The sequence below is a fragment of the Eleutherodactylus coqui genome, chromosome 6 (assembly GCF_035609145.1).
Source record: "Eleutherodactylus coqui strain aEleCoq1 chromosome 6, aEleCoq1.hap1, whole genome shotgun sequence".
Taxonomy (NCBI): Eukaryota; Metazoa; Chordata; class Amphibia; order Anura; family Eleutherodactylidae; genus Eleutherodactylus; species Eleutherodactylus coqui.
Genome location: NC_089842.1, coordinates 205,450,585 through 205,476,730, shown reverse-complemented (window position 1 = coordinate 205,476,730; position 26,146 = coordinate 205,450,585). Strand labels below are relative to the sequence as shown.

Below are 26,146 nucleotides of genomic sequence, written 5' to 3'. Positions count from 1 at the left end.
TGGGCCAAGCAGATGCCAGAACAGGGTTTCTGCTGGAGAATGTGAGCAGAACTTGCGCCACAGTAACCATGAGGGGTAAACTAGCGGTATCAAACTAACAAATTTTCCAAATAATTCCTATAACTTGTAAAGTGCTCAGCAGAACAGGGGAGCTGGGGGGGGGGGGTATTAGTGTATCTTGATGCCACCAGGAATTCCTGGTGGAGTCAAGATTGACAGAGGTGTGACGCCCCCTCAACGTAATTGGCTGCAGTGGTACTTACTGCCACTTAAATTAATAACAGGCCCGGGTGCTACTTATTTCCCTGCCTGGCCGACTGAACGTCTAGCACATGACAGAGGCAGCCGCCGTCTTTCTGATGTTTTGTATGTGGAGCGGCTGTCCGGGGTCATAGAGGCTGCCGCGTATTTTGAGGTGTCGCCGGGGAGCTTCTGTCAGGCAGCAGACAGCCGGCCGCCGCAATACACTGCAGTCAGTGGCCCCCCGCACATAGGTGTCCGCCCTCACCCACCACTGAGGCAGCCGCAGTATTCGGAGCTGCCTCCGGTGGAGCACGCGGAACCCAGCAGAGAGACGCCCGATGCAAGACAATGCAGTCCGTCGGCCCCCTAACGGGGACAGACGGCATTAAGCTGTCTGCTGCAGCCAGGGGGGGATTGATTTGTGCGTGGCCTGCATATAGAAATCAATGCACACTGTGCTGCTAGGACCTTACTACATTGATCCTATCGGGAGCTGGGGGTGTGAGAGGGGCGTTACTCCTGTCAAACCTCTAGCTTCCGGTGGCGTCAAGAAACACTAATACCGCTGGGGGCCACAGAGACAGCACCTGGGGGCCACCAGTTAGGCTGCTTTCACATCTGCACTGGGGATTCCACTTTCCTTCTCAGTTTGGGGAGCAGAAAAGCAGAATGCTTGTGTCCGAATGGTCCTATCCCTGGACGGAGCCGAACACCACTGGGCGGACCCCATCGTCTGTAGTAGGGTCTGCTCACTTTCTGACCAGCTTGTTGGCTTTTGGATGAAAGAAACAGCGCTGCATGCAGACCCCTGTGCACGAAACAGGCTGGGCTTCAGACTGATACATTGTAATGTTTTGTTTGTAACGTCTTCTCTAGATTGTTTATAAGCAAAAAATGGCAGGCCAGATGTTACATTTAAGTCAGTAAGGAACCAGCTACTCGTACAAACTTTGGTGCATTTTTTTGCAAAATGTAGCTTGTTCTGGGTGTTACATTATTTTCAAGTGTTTTTCCGTCAGAACACTTGAAAAAAATGCATGTTAAAATAGTCACTCAAAAAAGCTTCCAAAAATAACATGAAATTTTGGGGGTGAGGGGTTTACAAGTCTAAAGGCCCATTTAGACACTGAATCTCGCTCAAAAGTCATCTTTTGAGCGATAACCATTGTGTGCATTTACATGGCAAGATGATCACTCAAAACTGACCCAAACCGGAATTTGAGTAACAGTTTTGAGCGTTTACTTTGCATAAGTGTGTGAATGAAGGCTTACGCTGTATGCAAAAGACAAGCGGGACCGCTATCTTCTGCATACAGTTTGCCTTCTCGGAGCGCTCAGCTGGTATAGAGCTGAGCGCTCCGAGCAGGGTATACAGAACACAGCTGGAGCACGGTCTTCTGCATACTCCTGCTGTGTTCATGGAGCGCACAGCTGGTATACAGCTGAGCACTCTGAGTGGAGTATACAGAAGACAGCTGGAGTGCTGTTTTCTGCATACTTCTGCTGTGTTCACTGAGCGCTCAGCTGGTATACAGCTGAGCGCTCCGAGCAGGTTATGCAGAACATAGCTGCATCGCTGTCTTCTTCATACTCCAGCTGTGTTCTCTGAGCGGTATCCCGCTGAGAACTCTGCGCGTGGCACTGATAAGGCTCATCGTTCTCTTTCAGCTAGCTGAAAGACAATGATGAACGACTCGTTATCGAATACTGCACGTGTCCGTGCAGTTAGACCCAACGATTCTCGCTCAAAAGATGGCTTTCAGCGATTTTTAAATGAGAATCGGTGGGTCTAAAAGGGCCTTAACAATAATGCAGTAAAAAATCTATAGCATCGTATTTCCGAGTTCAATGGAAATCCAGGTTAACAGTGAAGATTTCTCACGCATATTTTCATTGAAATCCGTGTCAGAATGTTTCGAGTCCTCAGAGTCTGTTCATCTGTAATCTATGACTGTAGTAAGCCATGGCGCTGTAAGATGATGCTCACAGGGTGCATCCCATAGGAATTCCCCTACTGTATGTATATCAGAAGTGTTCTGTTGGCACACAGGCGTACCTTCTATCCGTTGTACTACAGAGTATAGGTGACTATGCTTCCCAGTGCAGAGGCAGCCCGCAACGAAACTGGTGCTACAAAGGCGGTTAAAAATCGCAGCTAGAAAACACCGCATTCAAGAGCAGGTCGGCGATATCAATAGGAGCGTTGTACCACGGCGCACAAAACACTGCGATAATTGTGTTAGTACACTCTGCACATGCTCTTCCTCTCCACTCTTCATTGACTATACTCTGCCTCTTCCCTGACATCACTACCATTAAGGGCGGGGGCGCAAAAACCACTCACACCAGTGTCCTAGTTCACAAGCACACGATATAGCCTTTTAATCCACGGAAAGGGTATTAGCCTAATGAGGTCCAGATGTATTCTTTCCTTCTTAGGCCTCATGTCCACGGGCAAAAGAAGAATTAAAATCCGCAGCGGATTTTAACTCTTCTCCTGCCCGCGGATCCGCACCCCATAGGGATGCATTGACCACCCGCGGGTAGATAAATACCCGCGGATGGTCAATAAAAGGGATTTTTTTTAAAATGGAGCATGAAAAAATCTGGACCATGCTCCATTTTCGTGCTGGTCTCCCGCGGGGACGGCTCCTGCGGGCTTCTATTGAAGCCCATGGAAGCCGTCCGGATCCGTGGGAGACCAAAATAGGAATTTACTCACCTGCTCCGGATCTTCCCTTCGCCGCGGCTTCATCTTCTCTCCGATCTTTTTTCTTTGGGACGGCGCATGCGCGGGGCTTGTCACCGACGTCATCCTGCGCATCCGCCGGGCCGAAGTAAGAAGATCCGGCCGCGACGCAGAGAAGATGAAGCCGCGGCGAAGGGAAGATCCGGAGCGGGCGAGAGGTAAGTTTATGTTTATTTTTATGCCTCATGTCCGCGGGGCAGGAGGGACCCGCTACGGATTCTCCATGGAGAATCCGTAGCGGGCCTGATTTTCCCCGTGGACATGAGGCCTTAGCGCTCCCACACACTTGCATTTTTTGTTAACGCGATTGTCAATGGGACTTTCTAATGTTAAAAACGCAACGCAATGCACCAAAAACGCAAGTTGCACTGCGTTTTTAACATTAGAAAGTCCCATTGACAATCACGTTACCAAAAAAGCAAACGCAGGTGTGTGGGAGCCCTTTGTTTTGCGCAATGTTTCATACTTTGCCTTGCTTATTATCCCATAGACTTATATGGGGGCCTTTTCTGCGCAAAACCCAGAAAGATAAAGCAGGTCCTTTGTTTCCGTGCACAAAGCATGCTCATGGATACGAACCCATTGAAATCAATGGGTTCTATCCTCTGTGTTTTGCGTGCGCATATTTTACACGCACAAAAGTTTGCGTAAATACGGTCTTATGAAGAAGTCCCAACACTCCCACTGACAGGTGTGCGCACTGGACTTTTGGGGTTTAACTTTCTGATGGCAAACACGCCCTTTGAGTTCTGTGACCTGTATAAATACACCCATCAGAGGGTTATTCCCCACAAGTCCAGCCATCACACCTGTCAGGGGCGAGGTAGAGTACAGCCGGCCATGACCAAGAGAGAAAGAACCGACAGCAGTCACTGCCTGTTACTATAGTCCTGGTTTCCCATTTTCCGAGCACAGTGATGAACATGCCTTAAGATACTATACAGAATAAAAATGCAAGGTTCTTAAGGCACAATTTGATCAAATTATGTGGGCCCATCTGCCGCATGCAGGAGAAAGTTAATGGATGGGTTCCTAGTTCTACAGACACCTCTCTTTGGGCTAAAAAGCTCCCACATGAACAAGAAAGCAGGATACCTGGCTATATACTATCACTGAACCACCTGATTATAGACAGGAAAATGAAGTGCATGACATGTGGGCGGATGGGCCCACATAACTTGATCAAATTGCGCACTAAGAACTTTGCATTTCCTACCCGGTTCGTATAAATAACAATTTTGCAGATATTAAATGTGATTGAGTGCTGAAGTATGTGTTTTTATTACTGTAAGGTCGCCTGCACACAAACAGATTTTTGCTTCAGAATATATGGCGGACGTCCGCATCGTGGCTCTGCAGCAAATACCTTCCAAAGCATGCTATGGAAAAACACTTTTTCCTGCACACTTGCAGAAACCAATTATGGTTTCCGTGAGCAGAGGAATCGCAGCATGCTCCATTTTTACGCGGATTCTGCACAGATGGCCTTACTGTTGCAGTCAAAGTTAATCTGCACTTTCACATTTAGGGTGCATTCACACGACCGTATATCGTCTGGGTTTTCACGCCCAGCGATATACCGCATCTCTCGCTGCAGGGGGAGGAGGCTGGAAGAGCCAGGAGCAGTGCTCTCAGCTCCCGCCCCCTCTCTGCCTCCTCTCCGCCCCTCTGCACAATTTGCAATGAGAGGAGGCTGAACAGGGGCGGAGCTAAATTTCAGGAATTAGCTCCACCCCTGTCCCGCCTCATTAAAAATAGTGCATGGGGGTGGAGAGGAGGCAGAGAGGGGAGGGGAGGTCAGAGCACTGCTCCCGGATCTTCCAGCCTCCTCTCGCTGCAGAGAGAGACGCCGTATATCGGCTGGGCGTGAAAACCCAGACGATATACAGTCGTCTGAATGCACCCATAATTTGTTGCAAGTGCAGACTTTTGTCTTTGTAAAACTGTTTAAGACCGGCACATGCGTAAAGTAACAGGGCAAAACAAACTGCACAAACCATACATGCGGCATAAACACAGTGTTTTATGGAACAGCAAATCAAGGTGTTCTAAAAGATACTTCAGAAGTGTTTTTTCCATGGGAAATCCAAGTATTTTGCTAAAACAGAGATTAGAAGAGCAAATGGGTCCTGGGGATCTGATGTTCACATGCTGAATTCCACCAAGCATTTCATACAGAATCTGCATTAAATCCACTGAAAAATCCGCATCACAAGTTTCTCATTGTTTTTAATGGAAATCTGCAATGTAGAATCCACGTTGCAGGAAAAAAAAGTGACATGTTAATTTTTAACACAGATGCCACGTGGAATCCATATTTGAAAATCTACACATGGATGTTTCTAATTGAAATCAGCTAAATTGAGGATCCACAAAGGTAACCAATGACAATCTGCATCAGAAATCCGCAGCAATCACGCTGACTTCTGCCATAACTTTCACTGAAATCCATGTAGGAAAAGGCCCATACTGATTAGTGTCATGTGAACATACCATGCACAGGGAAAACGAGGAAATCAGTGATCTGATTGGTCGCTATGAGCAACCTTTTTGTCAAGTTTGGCACTGTTACCATTGTATAGCCTGGTGGGGACCACAAGGCTCTGTCCTAGGCCCAGTGTTGTTCAACACTTTTATAAATGGTCTAGAAGAGGAAAATGATGGGAAACTGATCAAATTTGCAGACGACGCAAAGCTAGGAGGGATAGCTAACCCTAGGGAAGAGGGGGAGGATTCAAAAAGATCTGGACAAGCATTAACAGTGGGCAATGACTAACAGAATGGTATGTAACAAGGAGAAATGCAAAATCCTACATCTGGGCAAGGAAAATAAAAAAAGCACATACAGAATGGGAGGAATTGGGTTAAGCAGCACATGTGAAAAAGACTTGGGTATACTAATAGATCATAGACTGAACATGAGTCAACAATGTGATGCAGCAGCCAAAAAGGCAAACACAATTCTGGGATGTATTAAGAGAAGCATAGAGTCTAGCTCACGTGAGGTCATTATCCCCCTCTACTCTTCCTTAGTCAGACCTCATCTGGAATACTGTGTCCAGTTTTGGGCACCCCACTTTAAAAAAGACATAGACAAACTGGAGCAAGCTCAGAGAAGAGTTACCAAGATGGCGAGCGGTCTGCAAATCATGTCCTATGAAGAACGGGTAAAGGATCTGGGAATGTTTAGCTTGCAAAAAAGTAGGCTGAGAGGAGACTTAATAGCTGTCTACAAATATCTGAAGGGCTTTCACAGTGCAGAGGGATCAGCCCTATTCTCATCTACACAAGGAAAGACTAGAAGCAATGGGATTAAACTGAAAGGGAGGAGACACATATTAGATATTAGACAGTGAGGGTGATCAATGAGTGGAACAGGTTACCACAGGAGGTGGTGAGTTCTCCTTCAATGGAAGTGTTCAAACAAAGGCTGAACAAATATCAGTCTGGGATGATTTAGTGATCCTGCACTGAGCAGGGAGTTGGACCCGATGACCGTGGAGGTCCCTTCCAGCGTATTTCCACGAGCATCTGCGTATTTTACTGTACTATTGCAAGTCATGCGCAGTTGTACACGCAAGAAAACAAGCACTGATGCTCCCATTCATTGAAACGGGCAATTAGTGTAAATAGTTTGGTATGTGATCTTTCCCTGCGCAGGAAAATAGAGCATGTTGCGTGAACCAAATGCGTGGGCGAAATACGCTTATGTGAACAAGGCCATTAAAATCAATGCGCTCCATTCACTGCGTGGGCAAATATGCTCCTATGAATCCTGGTATTTGCACGGTTAGCCATCTGTGGTCATGCGGTGGGCGCTGCTGTATGGGCATTAAAGTTGGCCCTAACGTGAGGCAGATATTACCATACAGCTAGTGATATTGGGCCAGTGTATGGCCGAGCAGACTATACATTACATAGGGGAGGAGGCGGATACAATGGCTGCCCTCCTCACCTTCTACCCACTCTAGTACAATGAGCGCCATTCACGGCGCTATTTACTCACCCTTCACCTCCTAGCAGCAACCACAATACTTCCGCCCGTCTGTGGGCGTGTCCTGCCGCTCTCCAATCCTCGTCCTCCATGCTGAGCGGTGATTGGTCAAGTCAACTGTCAGTCAATAGGACGATGAGCCAATTGCTGTTTCCTTAGTAGGAACGAGACGGCGGGATAAGAAGCGTGGAAGAGGCGTGGCCTTTAAGTTTGTCATAGCAACGGCGCTGGCGTGTTTACATACGGCCGCCGTGAAGGCTCATGTGGGGGTGGAGGTGAGTGCGGTGCGCGGGATCAGGCCTGGCCGCTGTGAGCTGGTGGAGGCTGCGGGATGGGGACATTATGGAAGGGTCGGCCATAGAGCGCGGGCATACAACTCCCAGCATGCTCTGCCGTGCACAGTACTTGTCTGCTGACAGGGCAGCATGGGGATTGTAGTTTTAAGGCTGCACACAGCTGGCCGTGAAGTGAGGGGGTAATCCTTATATAAGGCTGAGGGTCACAATGTATATACTATATACCGTGGATGTGTACAGCACAGCTTGCGGTCACACCGGCGTTAGGGGCAGTTTAGGCTTCCTGTTCCCTCTTGAAAGAAAGAACCTGGGGAAAAAAATCTGTTTTTCCCCCCATTGCATTAAATTTGCGTTTCAAAAAAACATAACCGCTTTAGAGCGCTACCGTTCCGTCACGTTTCCGTTTTTATTTTGGTCGGGACGGCAGCGCAGCCTGTAGCGTTATTTTTCCGTCCCTTCCAAAAAAAGGGAAAATGACTTAACAGAAATATATATATTTTTTTTTAAATCAATGGGGGAAAACGGATCTCTGGAAAAAAAAAAAGGCAGAAGAGAGCCGGCAACCCCAAACTGACCCTAACGTGGGTGTGACAGCAGCCTCAGGCTAATTCTAAAAGGGGCGAGTGCCATATCGGGGTGTGAAACTCTGCACAATATCGCGCTCCAGAACGTGTGATGTCCTCGCGGAAGCGAGGCGGTTTTGTGTCCGGGAAGTAATTAATAGGAAGCGTCGTATCGCACTCGTGTGCGCCATGCGCTGTTTTTTCCGGCCCCATTGAAAACAATGGGAGAGACGTTCCAATGGAATGCCCCAAGATAGGACAAGTGATGAATTATTTTCCCGTGCCGCGATGCGCGTGTATGAAGTTGCTCATGTTTGACTGCATTCAAAAGAATAGAGTGCATACCCGCGCGAGATTTGTGCGGCTCACATTGCACAGATCTTGAGCGGTTTTCTGAGCCGTGTGAAATCAGCCTTAGGCCAGCTTCACACGGGCATAAGCGCATTTTGGCCGCCGGTACATGGGCGTATTTGTGCATGCAATAAGCAGAGAATAGAACTCATTGATTTCAATCGGTTAATTCAGATGCACAGATTTTTCCTGCTTGCAAAAAAGAAAGCAGCATGCTCGATTTTCCGGCATATTTGCGTATCCAAAGTCTCCATAGAAGTCAATGGGGATGCAAAAATGTGTGCGAAATACACAAGGAGATGTGTGAATGTCTGGGGAATTGCGCAGGAAAAAGAAGACATCTGGAACTCATTAGCCATTTAAATAAGTGCGTCTTTGTTTGCCACGTGCAAATGAACATGACTTGTGGGCGCAAAAAGTACAGGAAAATACACCAATGCAGGCGCACAAAAAGCGGAATTCCACAAATGCATGTATGCTGGTGTGAAGATGGCCTCACGCACGCTGCATATTTGCGCAGTGGGCATTGCGTATTTGCGAGCGCTTGTGTGTGTGTGTGTGTGTGTGTGTGTGTGTGTGTTTAACTGTTCTTTTTGTGCGCGTGCAAGAAAACCCAACGGGCAATTAGTGTAATTAGTTCTATATGTAAATACGCAGGAAAATAGAGCTTGCTGTGTATTTTTTTGTATGATCAAGGGGTTCTAGTCACTGCGCATGGCACATGCAAATTTGTCATGTGTAGAGCCCAATGTTTACGGCACGCACGGATTCTGATCTGCCCGTGCCCGCAGCCATGGGACATTTTCTCAACTCTCCGGATCCAGCGGGGGTCTCCTCCGTCGCGGCCGGATCTTCTTTCTTCAGCGCCCAGCTGTGTCCGGGCGCGCCCAGCGCATGCGTAGTGCACTTCTTTTTTAAATTTCCTGCTTTCTCGTGGGACCCGCGGCACTTCCACAGTGTCAGCTGCGGGTGTGCCGCGGATCAGACGGCTTCCATTGACTTCAATGGAAGCCCTCCCGTGGGATCTGCAGAAAAATGGAGCATGCTGCGCTTTTCTCCTGCGCATGCGACCCACATGCCAGGAGAAAATGACATCCACATGCTTTTAAATCGTCTGCGGATGCTAATGCATCCTAAGGCCTCATGTCCACAGGCAAAATATGATTTTAAATCCGCAGCGGATCACCTGCCCGCGGATCCGCACCCCATAGGGATGCATTGACCACCCGCGGGTAGATAAATACCCGCAGATGGTCAATAAAAGTGAATTTTAAAAAAAAATGGAGCATGAAAAAAAACGTGACATGCTCCATTTTCGTGCGGGTCTCCCGTGGGGACGTCTCCCGCAGGCTTCTATTGAAGCCTATGGAAGCCGTCCGGATCCGCAGGAGACTTAAAATAAGAATAACTTACCCGCAGCGGACCGGGCAGGTCTTCTCTTCTTCACGGCCGGATCTTCTTTCTTCAGCCCGGCAGATGTGCACGGCGCATGCGCGCGGCACGCTGCCGGCGTGCCGAGTACATCCACCGGCCGAAGAAAGAAGATCCGTCCATTAAGAAGAGAAGACCTGCTCGGTCCGCTGCGGGTAAGTTTATTCTTATTTTCAGCGCTCATGTCCGCGGGGCAGGAGGGACACGCTACGAATTCTCCATGGAGAATCCGTAGCGGGCCTGATTTTCCCCGTGGACATGAGGCCTTATGAGCGGCTTGATTTGCGGATCTCCCGCAAATCAAATCCGTCATTGGGCCTAATACGTTCATTTGAATCAGGCCGTAGACTCTGCATTATTATTTACAGAGCTGTGTGTGTGTGTGTGTGTGTGTGTATATAATAATAATAATAATAATCTTTATTTGTATAGCGCCAACTTATTCCGCAGCGCTTTCAGGCATGGATAAATGCAAAACAATACAACAATTACAATATAAGGTACATTGGGTTAGACACAAATGGGTTGAGGGTGGTACAGGAGGTGCCGGGGGTGGGGAACACAGGCAATAGGAAATTTTATGTACAGATCATTTATCAGAAGGCAAACAGGGTGGAGCACCATAGGGAGGGGCGGGGGACTAGGTCAGGAGATTTGGTATGCTTCCCTGAAGAGGTGCGTTTTTAAGGCACGTCTGAAATTTCGTGCATCGGGAATTGTCCGGATGCCTTGGGGTAGAGCGTTCCAGAGGATGGGTGCTGCTCTGGTGAAGTCCTGTAGGCGAGCATGAGAGGTTCGTATTACAGGGGTGTTTAGTCTGAGGGTGTTAGCCGATCGGAGTGAGCGGGCTGGGTGGTGTGCTGACAGGAGGGAGGCGATGTATGGTGGCGCAGTGCCATGCAGAGCTTTGTGAGTGAGGTAGAGGAGTTTAAATTTAGTTCTGCAGTGGATGGGCAGCCAATGCAGCGACTGGCATAATGCAGAGGCGTCTGAGTAACCACTGGATAGAAAAATGAGTCTAGCTGCTGCATTTAGTATGGATTGGAGTGGAGCGAGTCTAGTGCGGGGAAGGCCGATGAGTAGCGAGTTGCAGTAGTCAAGCCGGGAGTGGATGAGCGCAACCACGAGCGTCTTTAGCGTGTCCGTGGTTAGGAACGGACGTATTTTAGCAATATTTCTGAGGTGCATGTGGCATGTTTGGGCCAGAGATTGGATATGGGGGGTAAAGGAGAGGTCAGAGTCCAGTGTGACCCCAAGGCATCGGGCGTGCCGTCGGGGGGTTATGATGGTGCCAGACACTGGAATGGAGATGTTGAGGGGAGGTCGGTTAGAAGGTGGAAAGACAAGGAGGTCAGTTTTAGAGAGGTTTAGTTTGAGAAAAAGGGAGGACATAGTGTTAGAGACAGCGGACAGACAGTCGGTGATATTTTGGAGGAAAGGTCCAGAGATCTCACGAGAGGAGGTGTATAGTTGGGTGTCGTCAGCATAGAGATGGTATTGGAGACCGAATCTGTGGATTGTTTGTCCAATTGGGGCAGTATAGATAGAGAAAAGAAGGGGACCAAGGACCGAGCCCTGGGGTACCCCAACAGCGAGAGGAAGTGGAGCAGAGATAGAACCAGCAAAGGAAACACTGAAAGAGCGGTCAGAGAGGTAGGAAGAGAACCAGGAGAGAGCAGTATCCTTTAGACCAATAGAGTGGAGCATAGTGAGAAGGAGATTATGGTCGACAGTGTCAAATGCAGCAGACAGGTCAAGGAGGATTAGTAGAGAGTAATCACCTCTCGACTTTGCAGTCATCAGGTCATTTGTTACTTTTGTAAGGGCAGTTTCGGTCGAGTGTAGAGAGCGGAAACCAGACTGGAGGGGGTCGAGGAGTGAGTTGTCAGAGAGAAAGCGAGTAAGCCGAGAGTAGACCAGGCGTTCCAGTAATTTGGAGATAAAGGGGAGGTTTGAGACGGGTCGGTAGTTAGCAGCATTAGTCGGGTCCAGAGTTGGTTTTTTAAGCAGAGGGGATATAATGGAGTGTTTGAATGAGGAGGGAAAAGTGCCAGAGGTTAGGGAGAGGTTGCAGATTGTGGTAAGGTGAGTAATGAGAGCTGGGGAAAGGGAGCGGAGGAGGTGAGAGGGGAGAGGGTCGCTGGCACAGGTGGTAGGGCGGGCAGTGGAAAGGAGCCTGGAGACTTCTTCCTCTGTCGTTGGTTCTAGCGTAGATAGTGAGTAGGTGCTGGGTGCAGTGTTGATGGAGCTGGGATCAGGGCTAACCATGCAGCTGATATGTATGTATGTGTGTATATATATATATATATATATATATATATATATATATATATATATATTTTGAGATTGATTCTTCCGCACGGGCGGTAATGATTTGGATGCGAGAAAATCTCATCGCTGTCGCTGCTATGTGTTTGCGATTTTCTCACCTCAGAGATGCAATTTTCTCGCAAAAATTCTAATATCGCATGTGGTCCCAATTTTCACATGCGTTTTTTTTTTTTTATAGCGCGAGGGAATTAAATCAGACAGGTGTGAAGTGAACTGTCTCTGGCCCTCTTTTTGCATAGATCTCCATAGCAGGCAGAGTTTTCACGTTGTTAGTGGCTGCTGTGCGATGCTAGAAAGTTGCAGGCTCCATAGGAAACATGGGCTACAAAAAAAAAGGAAAGCGTGGCTGTATAAAGCATGCCGCAATTTTATAACCTCGCTATCTCGCACACTACAAAACCACACGTATGGAAAAAGCCATAGGAAAGCATGGGCTTTACAAACATGCGATGTCTCGCCTGTGTGGAAGAGGCCTGGAACTCACATGAGAACAACTTAAAGGGGTTGTCCTGCGAAAGCAAGTGGGGGTATACACTTCTGTATGGCCATATTAATGCACTTTGTAATATACATCGTGCATTAAATATGAGCCATACAGAAGTTATACACTTACCTGCTCCGTTGCTAGCATCCACGTCTCCATGGTGCCGTCTAATCGCCCGATTAGACGCGCTTGCGCAGTCCTGTCTTCTGAATGGGGCCGCTCGTGCCAGAGAGCTGCTCCTCATAGCTCCGCCCCATCACGTGTGCCGATTCCAGCCAATCAATAGGCTGGAATCGGCAATGGACCGCACAGAAGACCTGCGGTCCACTGAGGGTAAAGATCCCGGCGGCCATCTTCACAAGGTAAGTAAGAAGTCACCGGAGCGCGGGGATTCGGGTAAGTACTACCCGGGTTTTTTTTTTTATCCCTGCATCGGGTTTGTCTCGCGCCGAACGGGGGGGCTATTGAAAAAAAAAACAAACCCGTTTCGGCGCGGGACAACCCCTTTAAACAAACCCCCTAGAAAAACTCATCGATTTTCAGTACAGGGGAAAAAAGCAATAAAGAGTCACGCTTTCTATTGTCATGGCGCCTTTTTTGGTGTAAAAGTAACACGTAAGCCCTATTGTGTTACCATGTAGATGGTGTGTGGCCGTTTTCCTCTTCGTACACCCCCTCTGTATTAGTGCAGCATGTTTCCACATTCTTTGACACCACTTAACCCCTTAAGGACCAGGCTGTGTTGTACCTTAAGGAGCAGACCCTTTTTAGGGATTTTACCCCTGTGGGGGTTTTACTGCCCGATTCTTTTTCATTCTGCTACAAAAATTATTTTTGCTGCATTTTTTTCCGTGACATATAGGGCTATATTTTAAGATCAGCTGAATATTGGCCAGAAGAGTCGGTTCGTTGCAGTGTAGGATGTGGAACAGTCTCGATTCTTCTGGGCCATTTAGGCCTCATGTCCACGGGTAAATTAACATTTAAAATCCGCAGCGTTTTTCCCGCACGCGGATTGGCGCCCCATAGGGATACCTGTAAGTAGTTAAATACCTGCAGATTTCATTTTTTCTTTCAGGCGTGGATCCGCGTGCGGGAAAAAATCCAGACATGCTCCATTTTAGTGCGGGTCTCCCGCAAGCTTCTATTAAAGCCTATGGAAGCCATCCGGATCCGCGGAACACCCGTACCATAATTAAAACTCCCCTGTCCTGGACGCTGCAGGTCTCCCTTCCTTCCCGGACGGATCTTCTTTCTTCGGCCCGGCGCATGCGCGCAGCACGCTGCCGGCGTGCCGAGCACATCTGCCGGGTCGAAGAAAGAAGATCCAGCCGGGAAGGGAGAAAGAACCGCAGCATCCAGAGAGGTAAGTTTATTCTTACTTTTTGGCCTCATGTCCGCGGGGCAGGAGGGACCCACTACGGATTCTCCATGAAGAATCCACGGCGGGCCTGATTTTCCCCGTGGACATGAGGCCTTAGTTGTTTCCAAACAAGGTAAAAAATCAAGGCCAAGATATGCGCTAAGAATCTCGTGTTTTTATGCGGTTGATGCAAAGAGTTCTGTAATATTCTGATAGTCAGTGTATGAGTGCCGAGGCGTGTGTTTCTGTATTTGTTGCAGCCATGGTGTGTACCAGCGCATTTCATTTGTTGGATGCGTGGACTTTTGTTTTTTGCATACGTCGGCACATATTGCCTAAGGCCGGGCTCACATGGCGAGAGTGAAGGAAAAATCCAAAGTTCATAGCTTTCAATGCCTGAGTTTTGACTCCGATTGTGGATTCCATAATTGGAATCTGTTTGTGTGAGATCACCCCCCTAAAGCTGGAAATTCTGTTATGGATTTAAACTTCCAGATTAATTTCCTTTACAAGTAGGAACAATTTCAGTAAGGGTCGCTTCACGTGACCTCATGTTCGCGCCGTGTGCATTCCACGGACAGCACACGGCCCTGTTATAGCCTGTGAGGCTTGTACACAAGTAAAATGTTTCACACAGACTGATGGTCTGTGTAAAAAGAATTGTTAAATGTCCCATTCTTCTTCATTTTCATGGGCGAGAATAGAACGTGTTCTACGGTGTCCATGAAGATAAGATGCCATACAGATGGGCAGTGGCATAGCTAAAGGCTTATGGGCCCAGGTGCAAAAGTTAAATCTTGTGGGGGGAGGGGGGGGGGGCCAACTTCTCTTAAACCCTTGAGCGTAACTTGAAGTTTCTGGGCCCCAATGCAAAACCTGTAACAGGGCCCCCAACTAATGCTTTGTTCATAGTACTGAGCTCCGTATATGGAGAAGAAGCCTAATGGGCCCCCTAAGGCACCTGGGCCCGGGTGCAGCCACACCCCCTATAGTTACACCAGTGCAGACAGGTATCAATGTGCTGTCCGATGTGAGTTTCTTGGGTACTTCTTTTTTGCATATGACCTTGTTAATCCGGCCTAAGCCCTCATACAAAAGGTCAACTGGACACTCATCCCTGCGGCTGTGTATTATGAAGGTGATAACTTTTGTGGCTATGGCGCCAATTCACAATCTCTGGTGATCCATTAGGCTCCAGGCTCTCACAGTCCTGGCATCTTAGTGGCATTGTGCCCTGCCTGGAAGAACTGGTGGAGTCAAGATTGACAGGGGGTGACGCCTCCTGATGCTGATTTGCTGCAGGTCCTGGCAGCCCACTAAGCTGATGGTGCAGCTGCAGTGATTACTGACAGGGATGGAGGGTTAGGGTGAGGGGTAAGTGTAACTGTTAGCCTTACTGTTATAATATAAGTCTGTTACACTTACCCCTCACCCTAACCCTCCATCCCTGTCAGTAATCACTGCAGCTGCACCATCAGCTTAGTGGGCTGCCAGGACCTGCAGCCCATCGAGCTCTGCAGCCAATCAGCATCAGGGGGCGCCCCCCTCTGTCAATCTTGACTCCACCAGTTCTTCCTGGTGGCGTCAAGATACACTAATACCCAGGTAGTTTACTGCTAGCAAATAAGAATGTGCGAGGTGTGTACATGGGGGGTGCTGTGACTACTGGGGAGCAGATGGCCTTATAGGAGGGTGGTATTATTGCCTTCTGGGGTGGCCCTATTGTGATCACTAAAGAGTCTCATGCTGTAACTACTGGAGAAGTGGAATGGGTAACAGGGCTGTGGAGTTGGTAAGCCAAAACTCTGACTCCTCAATTTTCCAAGACCCCGACCCCTGACTATGACTCCTTTTATCCTTTATAAGTGATTAAATTTACTATATTAAAATGGTAACATCAGGCTTTTCATCACCATCGTGTCAAAATCATCCTAAGTATAAAGGTATTGTTACTTGATGTAATACTGTATTCCGGTTCTCTCTAGCATTTCGGAGATGAGTGCGGCATGCCCGCTGCCTTGTGCCACCGTCCTCCGAGCAGCTTCACTACTGAGCATGCGTAGCACCAATTCATCTCAACCAACAGCCGCAGCATAAGGATACTTGGTGTAATGGAGAGGGAAGGCAATATCTGATTTTTCTATCGCTGTTTCCACGTTCTAGTTATCAAAGTTTCCGATAAATAGGGTAGGCTTAGATGACTAGAACATATATTTATAGGACATTTTAAAACTTTCCTAAATTCCTATGAAAGGAAATATGCAACAAATTCTGCATTGAATTAATTTTACCATATACATAAGTCTGAGTTGGTACTCTTCTACTGTCTCCACCAAAATAGGACTTTGACCCCGACTGCACAGCCCTGATGCTCTGACTACGGTATGCATGGGTACAGTACAAACAAGTACTGCTCTCTTACAAGGTCTGGAGACATGCTGGACTCCATGAAGAATAGGCCATCGGGTTACCATAAAAGTATTGGTGGTCCGGTGATGATAGCACCGACTAGAGTTTATCCTTACTGCCTGCATAGCAGTCCCTCAGTTTCTGAGCATTTCCAGTAAGCATTCACTGACTTGATGCTTAGAGATAAATTCCCGTGTTTTCAGAAGTTGAGATACTGAACGGGCGAGCCCATTTATCAGCTCCCTCATCGGATAGCTATGGATCTGCATTCGGAAACGACACAATATATTACAGTACAAGCAGTTCGGATGAGACTTCAAGATCTCCGAGATCACTGGAAGTTTTGTATCGCAGCGTTGGTTTGTAAGCCAGAAAGGGGCTGTCAAATAGCTCCTTGATTGATGTCGTTATTTAGGCTCCTCCAATAACCACTTGTTTATCCCTATATAAAGGTCACGTGGGATTACATTGAGCACTTACAGAATTTTGGGAAAGGGTGAAGTGATTTTGCTCTTGTTTATGTGCACAGTCTCTTGGGTCAGAGATTAGAGAGGATATAACCTTCCCAGATGTTCTCTGAGGTTTGATGTGTGACGCTGTTGTTCCCTTGACTATCATAAGGTAAACCAGTTTAATCACATGCAAGGTGTCTTCGCCATGAAGAGAAGCTGTATTAACATTTGTGATCTGTTTAGTATTCCCTGGTATTTAAAATTGTCGTTTACGGGCAGTGATTCAGGAAGATGACGGGTTCTATAGCACACTTATGACTCTTTTATACTAGGCACATTAGCCCCTCTCGGTAGTAATTATTGTATTTTATACATATTCAAGGAGTGCAATAACTCAGGTCTCATTTATGAAAGTCAATCTGAGGCCCTCGCTTCCTTTCTTTGTTTGACGGAAGAGAAAAAATTAAGCACTTGGGTTCAAAGGGGAGTTAACAGCTGTTTTAATTAGTGTATCCAGTGTGCTGTTCTACATTAATTTCCTATATAACGTTACTTGTTACAAAACTAGATTCTTTAAAGGGGTTGTCCCGCGGCAGCAAGTGGGGTTATACACTTCTGTATGGCCATATTAATGCACTTTGTAATATACATCGTGCATTAAATATGAGCCATACAGAAGTTATATACTCCCCTTCCCTGCGCTGGCGTCCCCGTCTCCATGGTGCCGTCTAATTTCAGCGTCTAATCGCCCGATTAGACGCGCTTGCGCAGAAGGGTCTTCTCCCTTCTGGTCGGTCCGGGCACGAGCGGCGTTCTGGCTCCGCCCCCTTCTACGCATCATCGCGTAGCTCCGCCCCGTGTTCCGATTCCAGCCAATCAGGAGGCTGGAATCGGCAATGGACCGCACAGAGCCCGCGGTGCATCGTGGGTGAAGATCCCGGCGGCTATTTTGGAGGAAAAGAAGGAAGAAGTTGCAGAGAGGGGATTCGGGTAAGTAAATTTTTTTTTTTTAAATTTCAACACATCCCTTGGGTTTGTCCTGCGCTGAACAGGGGGGCCTATGCAAAAAAAAAAAAAACCGTTTCGGCGCGGGACAACCCCTTTAATGTAGGCAGAGGGTAGAGCAGTAAACTGTGTCTTGCTGTATAGGTGAAAGTAGCCGTTGCCACAAACTGCATGAGTCACAGGTATCACTGTTGTGCTTTATGAAGATAAAACATATTTTTATTTGTTAAATTACATCAAGGACAGGGGGGGGGGCAAAAAAGGGGGGGAAAATGTATGCGTAAAAATTAGGAGGGCCCTTATGTCTTATGGTAACTAACAATACGGAGCACCCACCCAAGAAAAGGGCAAGGCCATGCTGGAATCTCACCCTATATATTTTTAATAAACTCTTAAGTTAAGAGACAAAAAATAAATAAACTTAAGATGACCAACAAAAATTACTTGAAGTGTAAATAAAGAAAGAAAAGAATATATAAATGATGGTTATTGGAGAATAGCTGAAAACAAACCTACGCAGAATAGAATCAGCTAATATGCAGAAATGTCTCTAAATGGTCTTGATAGAAGGCAGAAACAATATTCACGTATGACCATAATACACGCCATCTGATAATCCATGACACTCATCTATAGTCAAATTATAAGTAGTAATCTACGCATTTCACCGAAAAATGACTTTGTGGACCCAAACTGTAGACCAGTGTCACAGTAACTTGGATCATAATTCCACCCTAAATAGATGTTACCATAAAAAAAGAACAAAATGTCAAATTCCCAAGTCCTCGTAGATAAATAAATCAATAACTACATTTGCATAATATGTAGATTTTCAGATCAGAATGTCATCTCAGATATATGTATTTTGCCATAAAACAGATAATTCAGTGCATGCCCAATAGAAAAAAATCAAAGACTTGGTCTTCAATTCACTCCAATCTCTAACACACAGCATTTCAGTACAAGGGAAGAGATGAGGTCAGTCAGTTATGTGAAACTGGGACTACTTTCAGTTTTGATTTTCTTGCACAATTATCAACCAGGTATCCTTATAAAAAAGATTTTGCCCAACAGTCAGAGGTTAGTACCCCAAAAGCGGAAATGGAACCCCCTCCATAAACAAGAAATAGACATGTCCTAATGAGGAACGGTTAAAGCATCTGGGAATGTTTTTAGCTTGCAAAGAAGAAGGCTGAGAGAAGATAGAAAGGGGTTTTCCATGGAAATACTATTGATCATCTATCATCAAGATAGGTCATCAATAGTTGCCTGCAGTTGCAAACGTCGGGCACTACATGTTAGGTCAGCGCAGAGACTTCTGTTCCAAATACACAGAGGTCGGAGCAGAAGTCTCCGCATCGGCCCTTTTATACTGGACGGCGCTTCTAACTACAAGCACGGCTCCCATTAATTTCAATGAGAGCTGTGCCTGCAGTTACAAGCGCCGGCCACTACACGGAGATCGACGCGGAAGCTTCAGCTTTGACCTCTGTGTTATTGTGGCGCTGACAGACCCTGTCCCGAATGATGGCCCCCGGCCAATCAACTATTGACGACCTATCCTGATGAACATTTTCGTTTTTTTTCCTCTACCCTTTTAAAATCGTAACTCCTTTAGTTATCCCTTGACGTAGCTATATGAGGTCTTGTTTTTTTGCTGGTTGAGTTGTATTTTTCAACTGTACTATTTAATGTACCATATAATGTACTGAAAAATGTAAAAAAAAAATTTTAAGAGCCGGAAAATGGGGGAAAAAATTAAATTCTGCCATCTTTTGGTGTGTCTTGTTTTACGGCGCACAGTGTGCAACGAAAATGATATTATAACTTTATTCTATGGGTCAGTAAGACTGCTATGATACCAAACATATAGTTTTTCTTTTTTTTTTGCTGTACTACTTCTATTTTTTTTCAAAGATATTTAATTTTTTCAAATTATTTTCTGCCGCTCATTTTTTACAGAACATGCAGGATTTGCATCGGTACCATTTTGGAATACATATGAGTTTTGATCGCTTTTTATTGCCTTTTTCTTGGAGACAGGGTGACCAAAACACGTTTCATAGAATGGTAGAGTTGGAAGTGACCTCCAGGGTCATAGGGTCCAATCCCCTGCTCAGTGCAGGATTTACTAAATTATCCCAGACAGATATTTGTCCAGCCTTTGTTTGAACACTTCCATTAAAGGAGAACTCACTACCTCCTGTGGTAACCTGTTCCACTCATTGATCACCCTCACTGGCGTTTCTGGCGTTCTTTTTTTTTTTTTTTCGGATGACATTCATCGTGCTTGGTAAATAATGTGTTACTTTGAAAGATCAGACTTTTACAGAAGTGGCGATACCAAATATGTATGTTAGTTTTTAGCAGATTATTTTATTATAAATAAGGCAAAAGATTTTTTGTTTTTATTTTTTTTTTTTACTTTTATTTGTTTTTGTTGTTTTTTTTACTAAAACTTTATTGATCTCATTTTTACAGGGATGGTTCGATGGGCATTCTGCCATGGCAGCCCTGGGGCCTTTCAGAAGGCCTCTGGCTGCCATGACACCTACACGGCTCCCTGCCATCTCATTGCGCGGGGCCATACAGGACCCCTGAAAATCGTTCGGGGGATTTAAATGCCGCTGTCAGAATTGAGGAGCCGTTGCCCGCGGGTGTCATCTGTAAGAAACATCCGTCATCCGCGTTGTATCTCCCTTCATACATGTCCTACAACGGCAGGATGTAAAAACACGATAACCCGGTCACTAAGGGGTTAACTCCTAAAATGACTTTTTTTGCTTCTATATGTCTTCATTTCACATGGTGATTATTCTATTCTATTTTATATAATCCTTTGCCATGTCTTGTGTTTTCTCTCGTTGGCAGAGTAGGCTGTGGACCCTCTCACCGATCCTGTGACATGAGCTCTTTCTTACAACTGGCCACCATTACGCTACCATTTGGGATCCTGTTCTCAAGAGTCATGGCTTGGACTTCTAGTGGAAAAACACATGCTGATCTCATCAATAATCTTCGAAGTGAGAACAAATCCCATCTCTTCTTTTCTCATATATTATCATTTTACTATAAAGTGACTAGTTACTTAATGAAGAAGAGCATTTTTTATCAGTGGCCCTTTAAAGGCAGTGGACCATTGCAACACACGGGGAACCCTGGTTTTCATCCTTGACCTTTCCTAGTAGGATCTGTTTTTTTTTGTTTTTTTTTATGCTGCGGGACCCCCAAGCTGTTGCAAATATGGATAGATCAGGTAATGTGGCTGGTAACGCGGTACCTGAAGGTCTGAACAGGAGTGTAGTAGAGAAACCGGCTCAAGTCAGGGCTGGCAGCACGGGTGCAGTACAAAGTCCAACCTGAGGTCAGGGCAGACAGCAGGCAATAACAAAGTACAGAGAAGACATAATAGTCAAAGGGCACTTGCTGGCCCTTTAAGAGACTGGGTGGGATCAGACTTTACACGCAGATGTCAGGGAGGGCGAGCAGAGAAGGAAGGAACAAGAGTATGGCGGTCCACCCATGGCTGCAGGAGGAGGTGAGCTGTGACACCTCCTCTTCAGGTGGATCATGTGATCTCATTGTGACCGACTTACAGTAATAATCACCTTTTATTTAAATAATGCGTGAATATTATGAGGACTTTACATCAATTAATATTGGGTTCTCTCAATTTATATTTGTTATTTTTTGGAAACCGAAGTACTCGGAGGAAACCCATGCAAACTCAGTGCAGATGTTACCCTTGTTGGGAATTGAACCAAGGATTCCAGCATTGCAAGGCAACGGTGCCTACTACTGAGCCAGTAGGAACTTCTGTTCTCTCAAGAGAGAGCTTACATACTGTACCAAACAAGCTCTTCACGGGGGGGGAACGACTCTAATACAGCTATAATGAATAATATGGCAGTTGAGCCTGCGGACTATATACTAATGGTCTTTAGCTTATTTAGGCGAATATAGAGGGTAATGATAATTACTGTGTCGTACCAACAGACATAAACTGTAATGGCTCTAGCTGGTCATGTGATGCTGTACAGATGCATCATGGGATTGCTATCACAGCATATAGGAAGAGAAAGCAGGGATAAATCTCAGCATCAAGATGATGTCTGATAAGCATCAGACAGGAGTCTGCACTGCATGGAATAAGATTAATATACATAGCAGATGTCTATACGACGTTTGACAGACAATCAGGTGAGGGATGCAGTGCTGTAAAATGTGTTTTCTCTTGTGTGGCCTGTTAATTCTAATTCATTCTCCACGGTTTCTGATTTTGACTTAAAGGTGTTGTCCAGTTATAAACTATCGATGGCCCAGCCTTAGGTTAGGCCATCGGAAGTATATTAGTGGGGATCCCCTGCTCAGGACCTCCTGGTAATCAGTTGATTGATGGACTGGTGTGTTCATGCACTGAGCTGACTTTGCTTGCAGTACTAAGCTTGGCCATTGCTGTCTGCTTCCTGCAGAAATCAGCTCATTGCACAAACCTCCAAGCTTTGGGAATAGCTGTTCAGCAGGGGTCCCATATGGCAGACCCATACTGATCTACCATTGAAGGCCTATCCTAAGGTTGTCAACAGTAGATAAAACTGACCAACACCTTTTAGTAAGGCTGCTTTCACACTTGTGCTGGGGATTCCGCTTTCCTGCTCTGTTTGTCCACAGACAAATGACTTTGTCTTTGGACAGAACCGAACAGCACTGGGTGCTCCCCAATGACTATAATGTGGTCCGCCCAGCTACCCGGATTTTAGACCGCAGATAAAGCGCTGCATGCAGTGCTTTTTTCTTCCAGTATTTTCAGCCGGATCTCCAGCAGATGTGAAATTGGCTTCTTTGTTCTTAAAGGGGTTGTCTCGCGGCAAACATCAAAATTTTACCTTACCCCATTCCCCCTGTCACCCCCCTGGCATAAAATAGCAATTTAAAGCGGTTTTTAAACCGCTTGCTACTCACCGATCCGACGAAATATGGAGTTATAAAAATCTTCTCCCTAAGATGGCCGCCGGTCCTTTCCCAGGGATGCACTGCGGTTTTCTCCCATGGTGCACCGCAGGTCTTCTCCCATGGTGCACCATGGGCTCTGTGCGTTCCATTGCCGATTCCAGCCTCCTGATTGGCTGGAATCGGCACATGTGACGGGGCGGAGCTACAATGACGACGCGGTGACCAGCTCTCCGGCACGAGCGGCCCCATTCACCAGGCAGAAGACCGCACAGTGCAAGCGCGTCTAAAAACGCCAGAAGACAGCGAAATTAGACGGCACCATGGAGACGGGGACGCCAGCAACGGAGCAGGTAAGTGAATAACTTCTGTATGGCTCATATTTAATGCACGATGTATATTACAAAGTGCATTAATATGGCCATACAGAAGTGTATAACCCCACTTGCTGCCGCGAGACAACCCCTTTAAGTAGATGCTGCCTAGACCAACACTAATATTTGCATGTAGGAATATTGGGTGAAAACCAGGGTTCCTTAAATCCGACACTAAAATGTAATTTTCCCTTCAGATTCGTTAGTTTACTGTTTATTCTGCTGTCTGTAACTAAAACTCCTTCATGCTGGGCTTCTTAATGGATTTACAGCGATTGTTGAGTTCAGCAGGAAAGAAATTTGCAAACGGGGTGCATGAAAAATCTTGATTTCAGAATGTAAAAAGAACCTTGTGTTAGCCATTCTTATAGCAACATTCATTGATGCAATACATTACAGCCAAGCCGATACTTTTCTTTCTGTCATCTCTTTTGTATGGATTGTTATAAATCCATTTTGCTTTTTAGTTCTGTTTTCAGCCAAGACCGTAAAGTTTCTTACTGATGTCTGAACTTTTCCTTTAAGAAAATGGAGTTATCCGATCTCAGCGTGTTCACGAGATACTCATGGCTACGGATCGAGCACTTTATATCAGAAATTTCCCCTATATGGATTCTCCCCAGAGTATAGGTATGACATTAGCAACATTGTGGCGTATGTCCATTAGTGATTATATTGTGCAGTCCTTTTACAAGGGCTGATTATCCTGTATGACTGTCCATTTCCAGTAATTCTCCAGCACAGCTTTTATGCTCAACTAGCAATTATTTGTGCAAACGGGATGGAAACTGTATAGGGAACGGGAAGAAGCAATCGTACAAATGAAAACTAGCCTTATACTTGAAACATATATAAATGCAATTAAGCGAGTGTCATCTGGTCCCATTTATAGGCAATTATAAAAGTACTCTTGTGTTTATTGAGTGTATGTTACGATTAGAGATGAGCGAACGTACTCGGTAAGGGCGATTTCGCAATCGAGCACCGCGATTTTCGAGTACTTCACTACTCGGGTGAAAAGTACTCGGGGGCGCTGTGGGTGAGCGGGGGGTTGCAGAGGGGAGTGGGGGAGAGAGAGAGGGCTCCCCCCCCCCCGCCCCACAGCGCCCCCGAGTACTTTTCACCCGAGTAGTGAAGTACTCGAAAATCGCGGTGCTCGATTGCGAAATCGCCCTTACCGAGTACGTTCGCTCATCTCTAGTTACGATACAAATATATAATAATGTAGTTAGAGCTAGGGGTCAGATTTTTTTTCAGTATGGTTTTGGTCTCTTTTTTTTATTAAGAACGCTATTACTCTGAACCACATATTGTAGTAGCCATTCTGCACAGAAACTGTCAGTAACAATAGAGCTACTCTCTTTTACATACAGCGTCTTGCACCAATCAACGCTCATCTACCCCGTCTTTATGTGGGCCCATTCAGATTGTATGTGGGACAGATGATCGTTCATACGGTCATTCATCCCACATACAGAATCATCACTGTCAGCAGCACATCCCCTGTTCACAAGGTGAAATGTGCAGCCAACATTCAGGCAAATGAACATTCGCTATACAAATAAAGATTATTATTATTCACGAGTCCTCCACACTGGCGACTGCAATATCGCCACGAGAAAATCACGGCAAAATCGTGACTTTTTCCCTGCGATTTTTGAGCGTTAGTGCTGCTTTTTTTCACTGCCACTTGCATTTTTGCCGCAATATTTTTAGCGCGAAAGTCAATAGGAGTTTATAATGTAAAAATGCATCACAGCGCACAAAAACTGCAAGTTTGTGCTTTGTGATGTGATAAAAAAGGAGGCTCCATAGGAAACCTGGGAGATTTTAAAAAATGCTGAAAAATACGATATGTCACGATTTTTCTTTTTTGCAACATCGCATGAGTGAAAACATTGCAAATGTGAAGGAAACCATTGAAAATCAGTGGTTTCATAATTCTGCATTTTTACTCACTCTCGCATCACTCAAAAAACGTGCGAATATATATATATTTTTCTCACAAGTGTGAAGGCATCCTCAACAGAGAGATTTGTGTCCAATTCTCTGTCCATGTTAACCCCGTAGTGATGAGTCTATTTTTTGCCTTAAGGACCAAGGAATTGTCATTTTTATTTGCACAATAAGGGCTCACACCCACTGGCGTTTTATTTTCTCTTGCACTGTGAGAGCAAGTGAAAAAACTCGCCTCGCAGCGCAAGAAAAACGCTGTGATATCGCCAGTGTTTTCAATGGGGCCAGCGGCAGCAGTGCTAGCCCCATTGAAAACATAGGGAGAATGCCAGAGGACTTCTGCCACAGCTGTCACAGCTGTGGCAGGAGTTTCCTTCATCCCTGCAGGGACTGCGGGGATGAAAGAATCATCTGCCACAGCTGTCACAGCTGTGGCAGAAGTCTGGCATGCTGTCCCATTGCTTTCAATGGGGTCGGCGCTTCATTGAAAGCAGTGGTTTGTGGCAACCCCCACAGCATGATTTTTCAGGGAAGGGCTTGAAATATAAGCCCTTCCCTGAAAATCATCATTAGCTGGTTAAAAAAAAATTTTTACTTACCTCTCTGCCGCTCAGACGCGTCCTCTGGCTGGCTCCCCTGCACTGCTGTCCAGCACTTTCAGCAGTCGGGGATTTAAAAATACCCGCCTCCTGAAAAGGCTGTGCTGATTGGCTGAGCGCTCAGCCAATTACAGCCAGCTCTTAGCTATTCATGATTTTTAACTCTCCACCTGCTAAAGTGCTGGACAGCAGTGCAGGGGAGCCAGCCGGAGGACGCGTCTGAGCGGCGGAGAGGTGAGTAAATTTTTTTTGTTTTTTAACCAGCTAATAATGATTTTCAGGGAAGAGCTTATATTTCAAGCCCTTCACCGAAAATAATGCTGCAGAGGTTGCCACAAACCACTGCTTTCAATGGGGCCGGCAGCAGCGCCAACCCCATTGAAAGCAATGGGATAGCATGCTGGACTCCTGCCACAGCTGTGACAGCTGTGGCAAAAGTCCGCGGTATTCTCCCTATGTTTTCAATGGGGATAGCGTTGCTGCCGCTGGCCCCATTGAAAACACTGGCAATATCAGAGTGTTTTTCTTGCGCTGCGAGGCGAGTGTTTTCACTTGCTCTCGCAGCGCAAGGGAGAATAAAATGCCAGTGTGTGTGA

At 46.2% G+C, this 26,146-nt stretch overlaps 2 protein-coding genes across 3 annotated transcripts in view; one reads left to right on the top strand and one right to left on the bottom strand.

Annotated features, from left to right (window-relative positions):
* Nucleotides 1-7,063, bottom strand: part of CCDC32 (coiled-coil domain containing 32) — a 31,118-nt gene extending 24,055 nt beyond the window's left edge. Inside the window, exon 1 of the mRNA XM_066608664.1 lies at nucleotides 6,999-7,063. The gene's annotated coding sequence lies outside the window, so the exon portion shown is untranslated. The remainder of the gene's footprint in view (nucleotides 1-6,998) is intronic.
* A 90-nt stretch (nucleotides 7,064-7,153) lies between these two features.
* The window catches only part of LOC136633149 (protein-L-isoaspartate(D-aspartate) O-methyltransferase-like), a 31,687-nt gene continuing 12,694 nt past the window's right edge, over nucleotides 7,154-26,146 (top strand). The window contains exons 1-3 of one of the 2 annotated variants that reach the window (XM_066608662.1): nucleotides 7,154-7,261; nucleotides 20,543-20,694; nucleotides 23,521-23,625. In XM_066608662.1, coding sequence (XP_066464759.1) covers nucleotides 7,248-7,261; nucleotides 20,543-20,694; nucleotides 23,521-23,625 — 271 coding nt within the window. In that variant the 5' untranslated portion in view covers nucleotides 7,154-7,247. The remainder of the gene's footprint in view (nucleotides 7,262-20,542; nucleotides 20,695-23,520; nucleotides 23,626-26,146) is intronic. The other variant, XM_066608663.1, reaches the window with a different exon arrangement.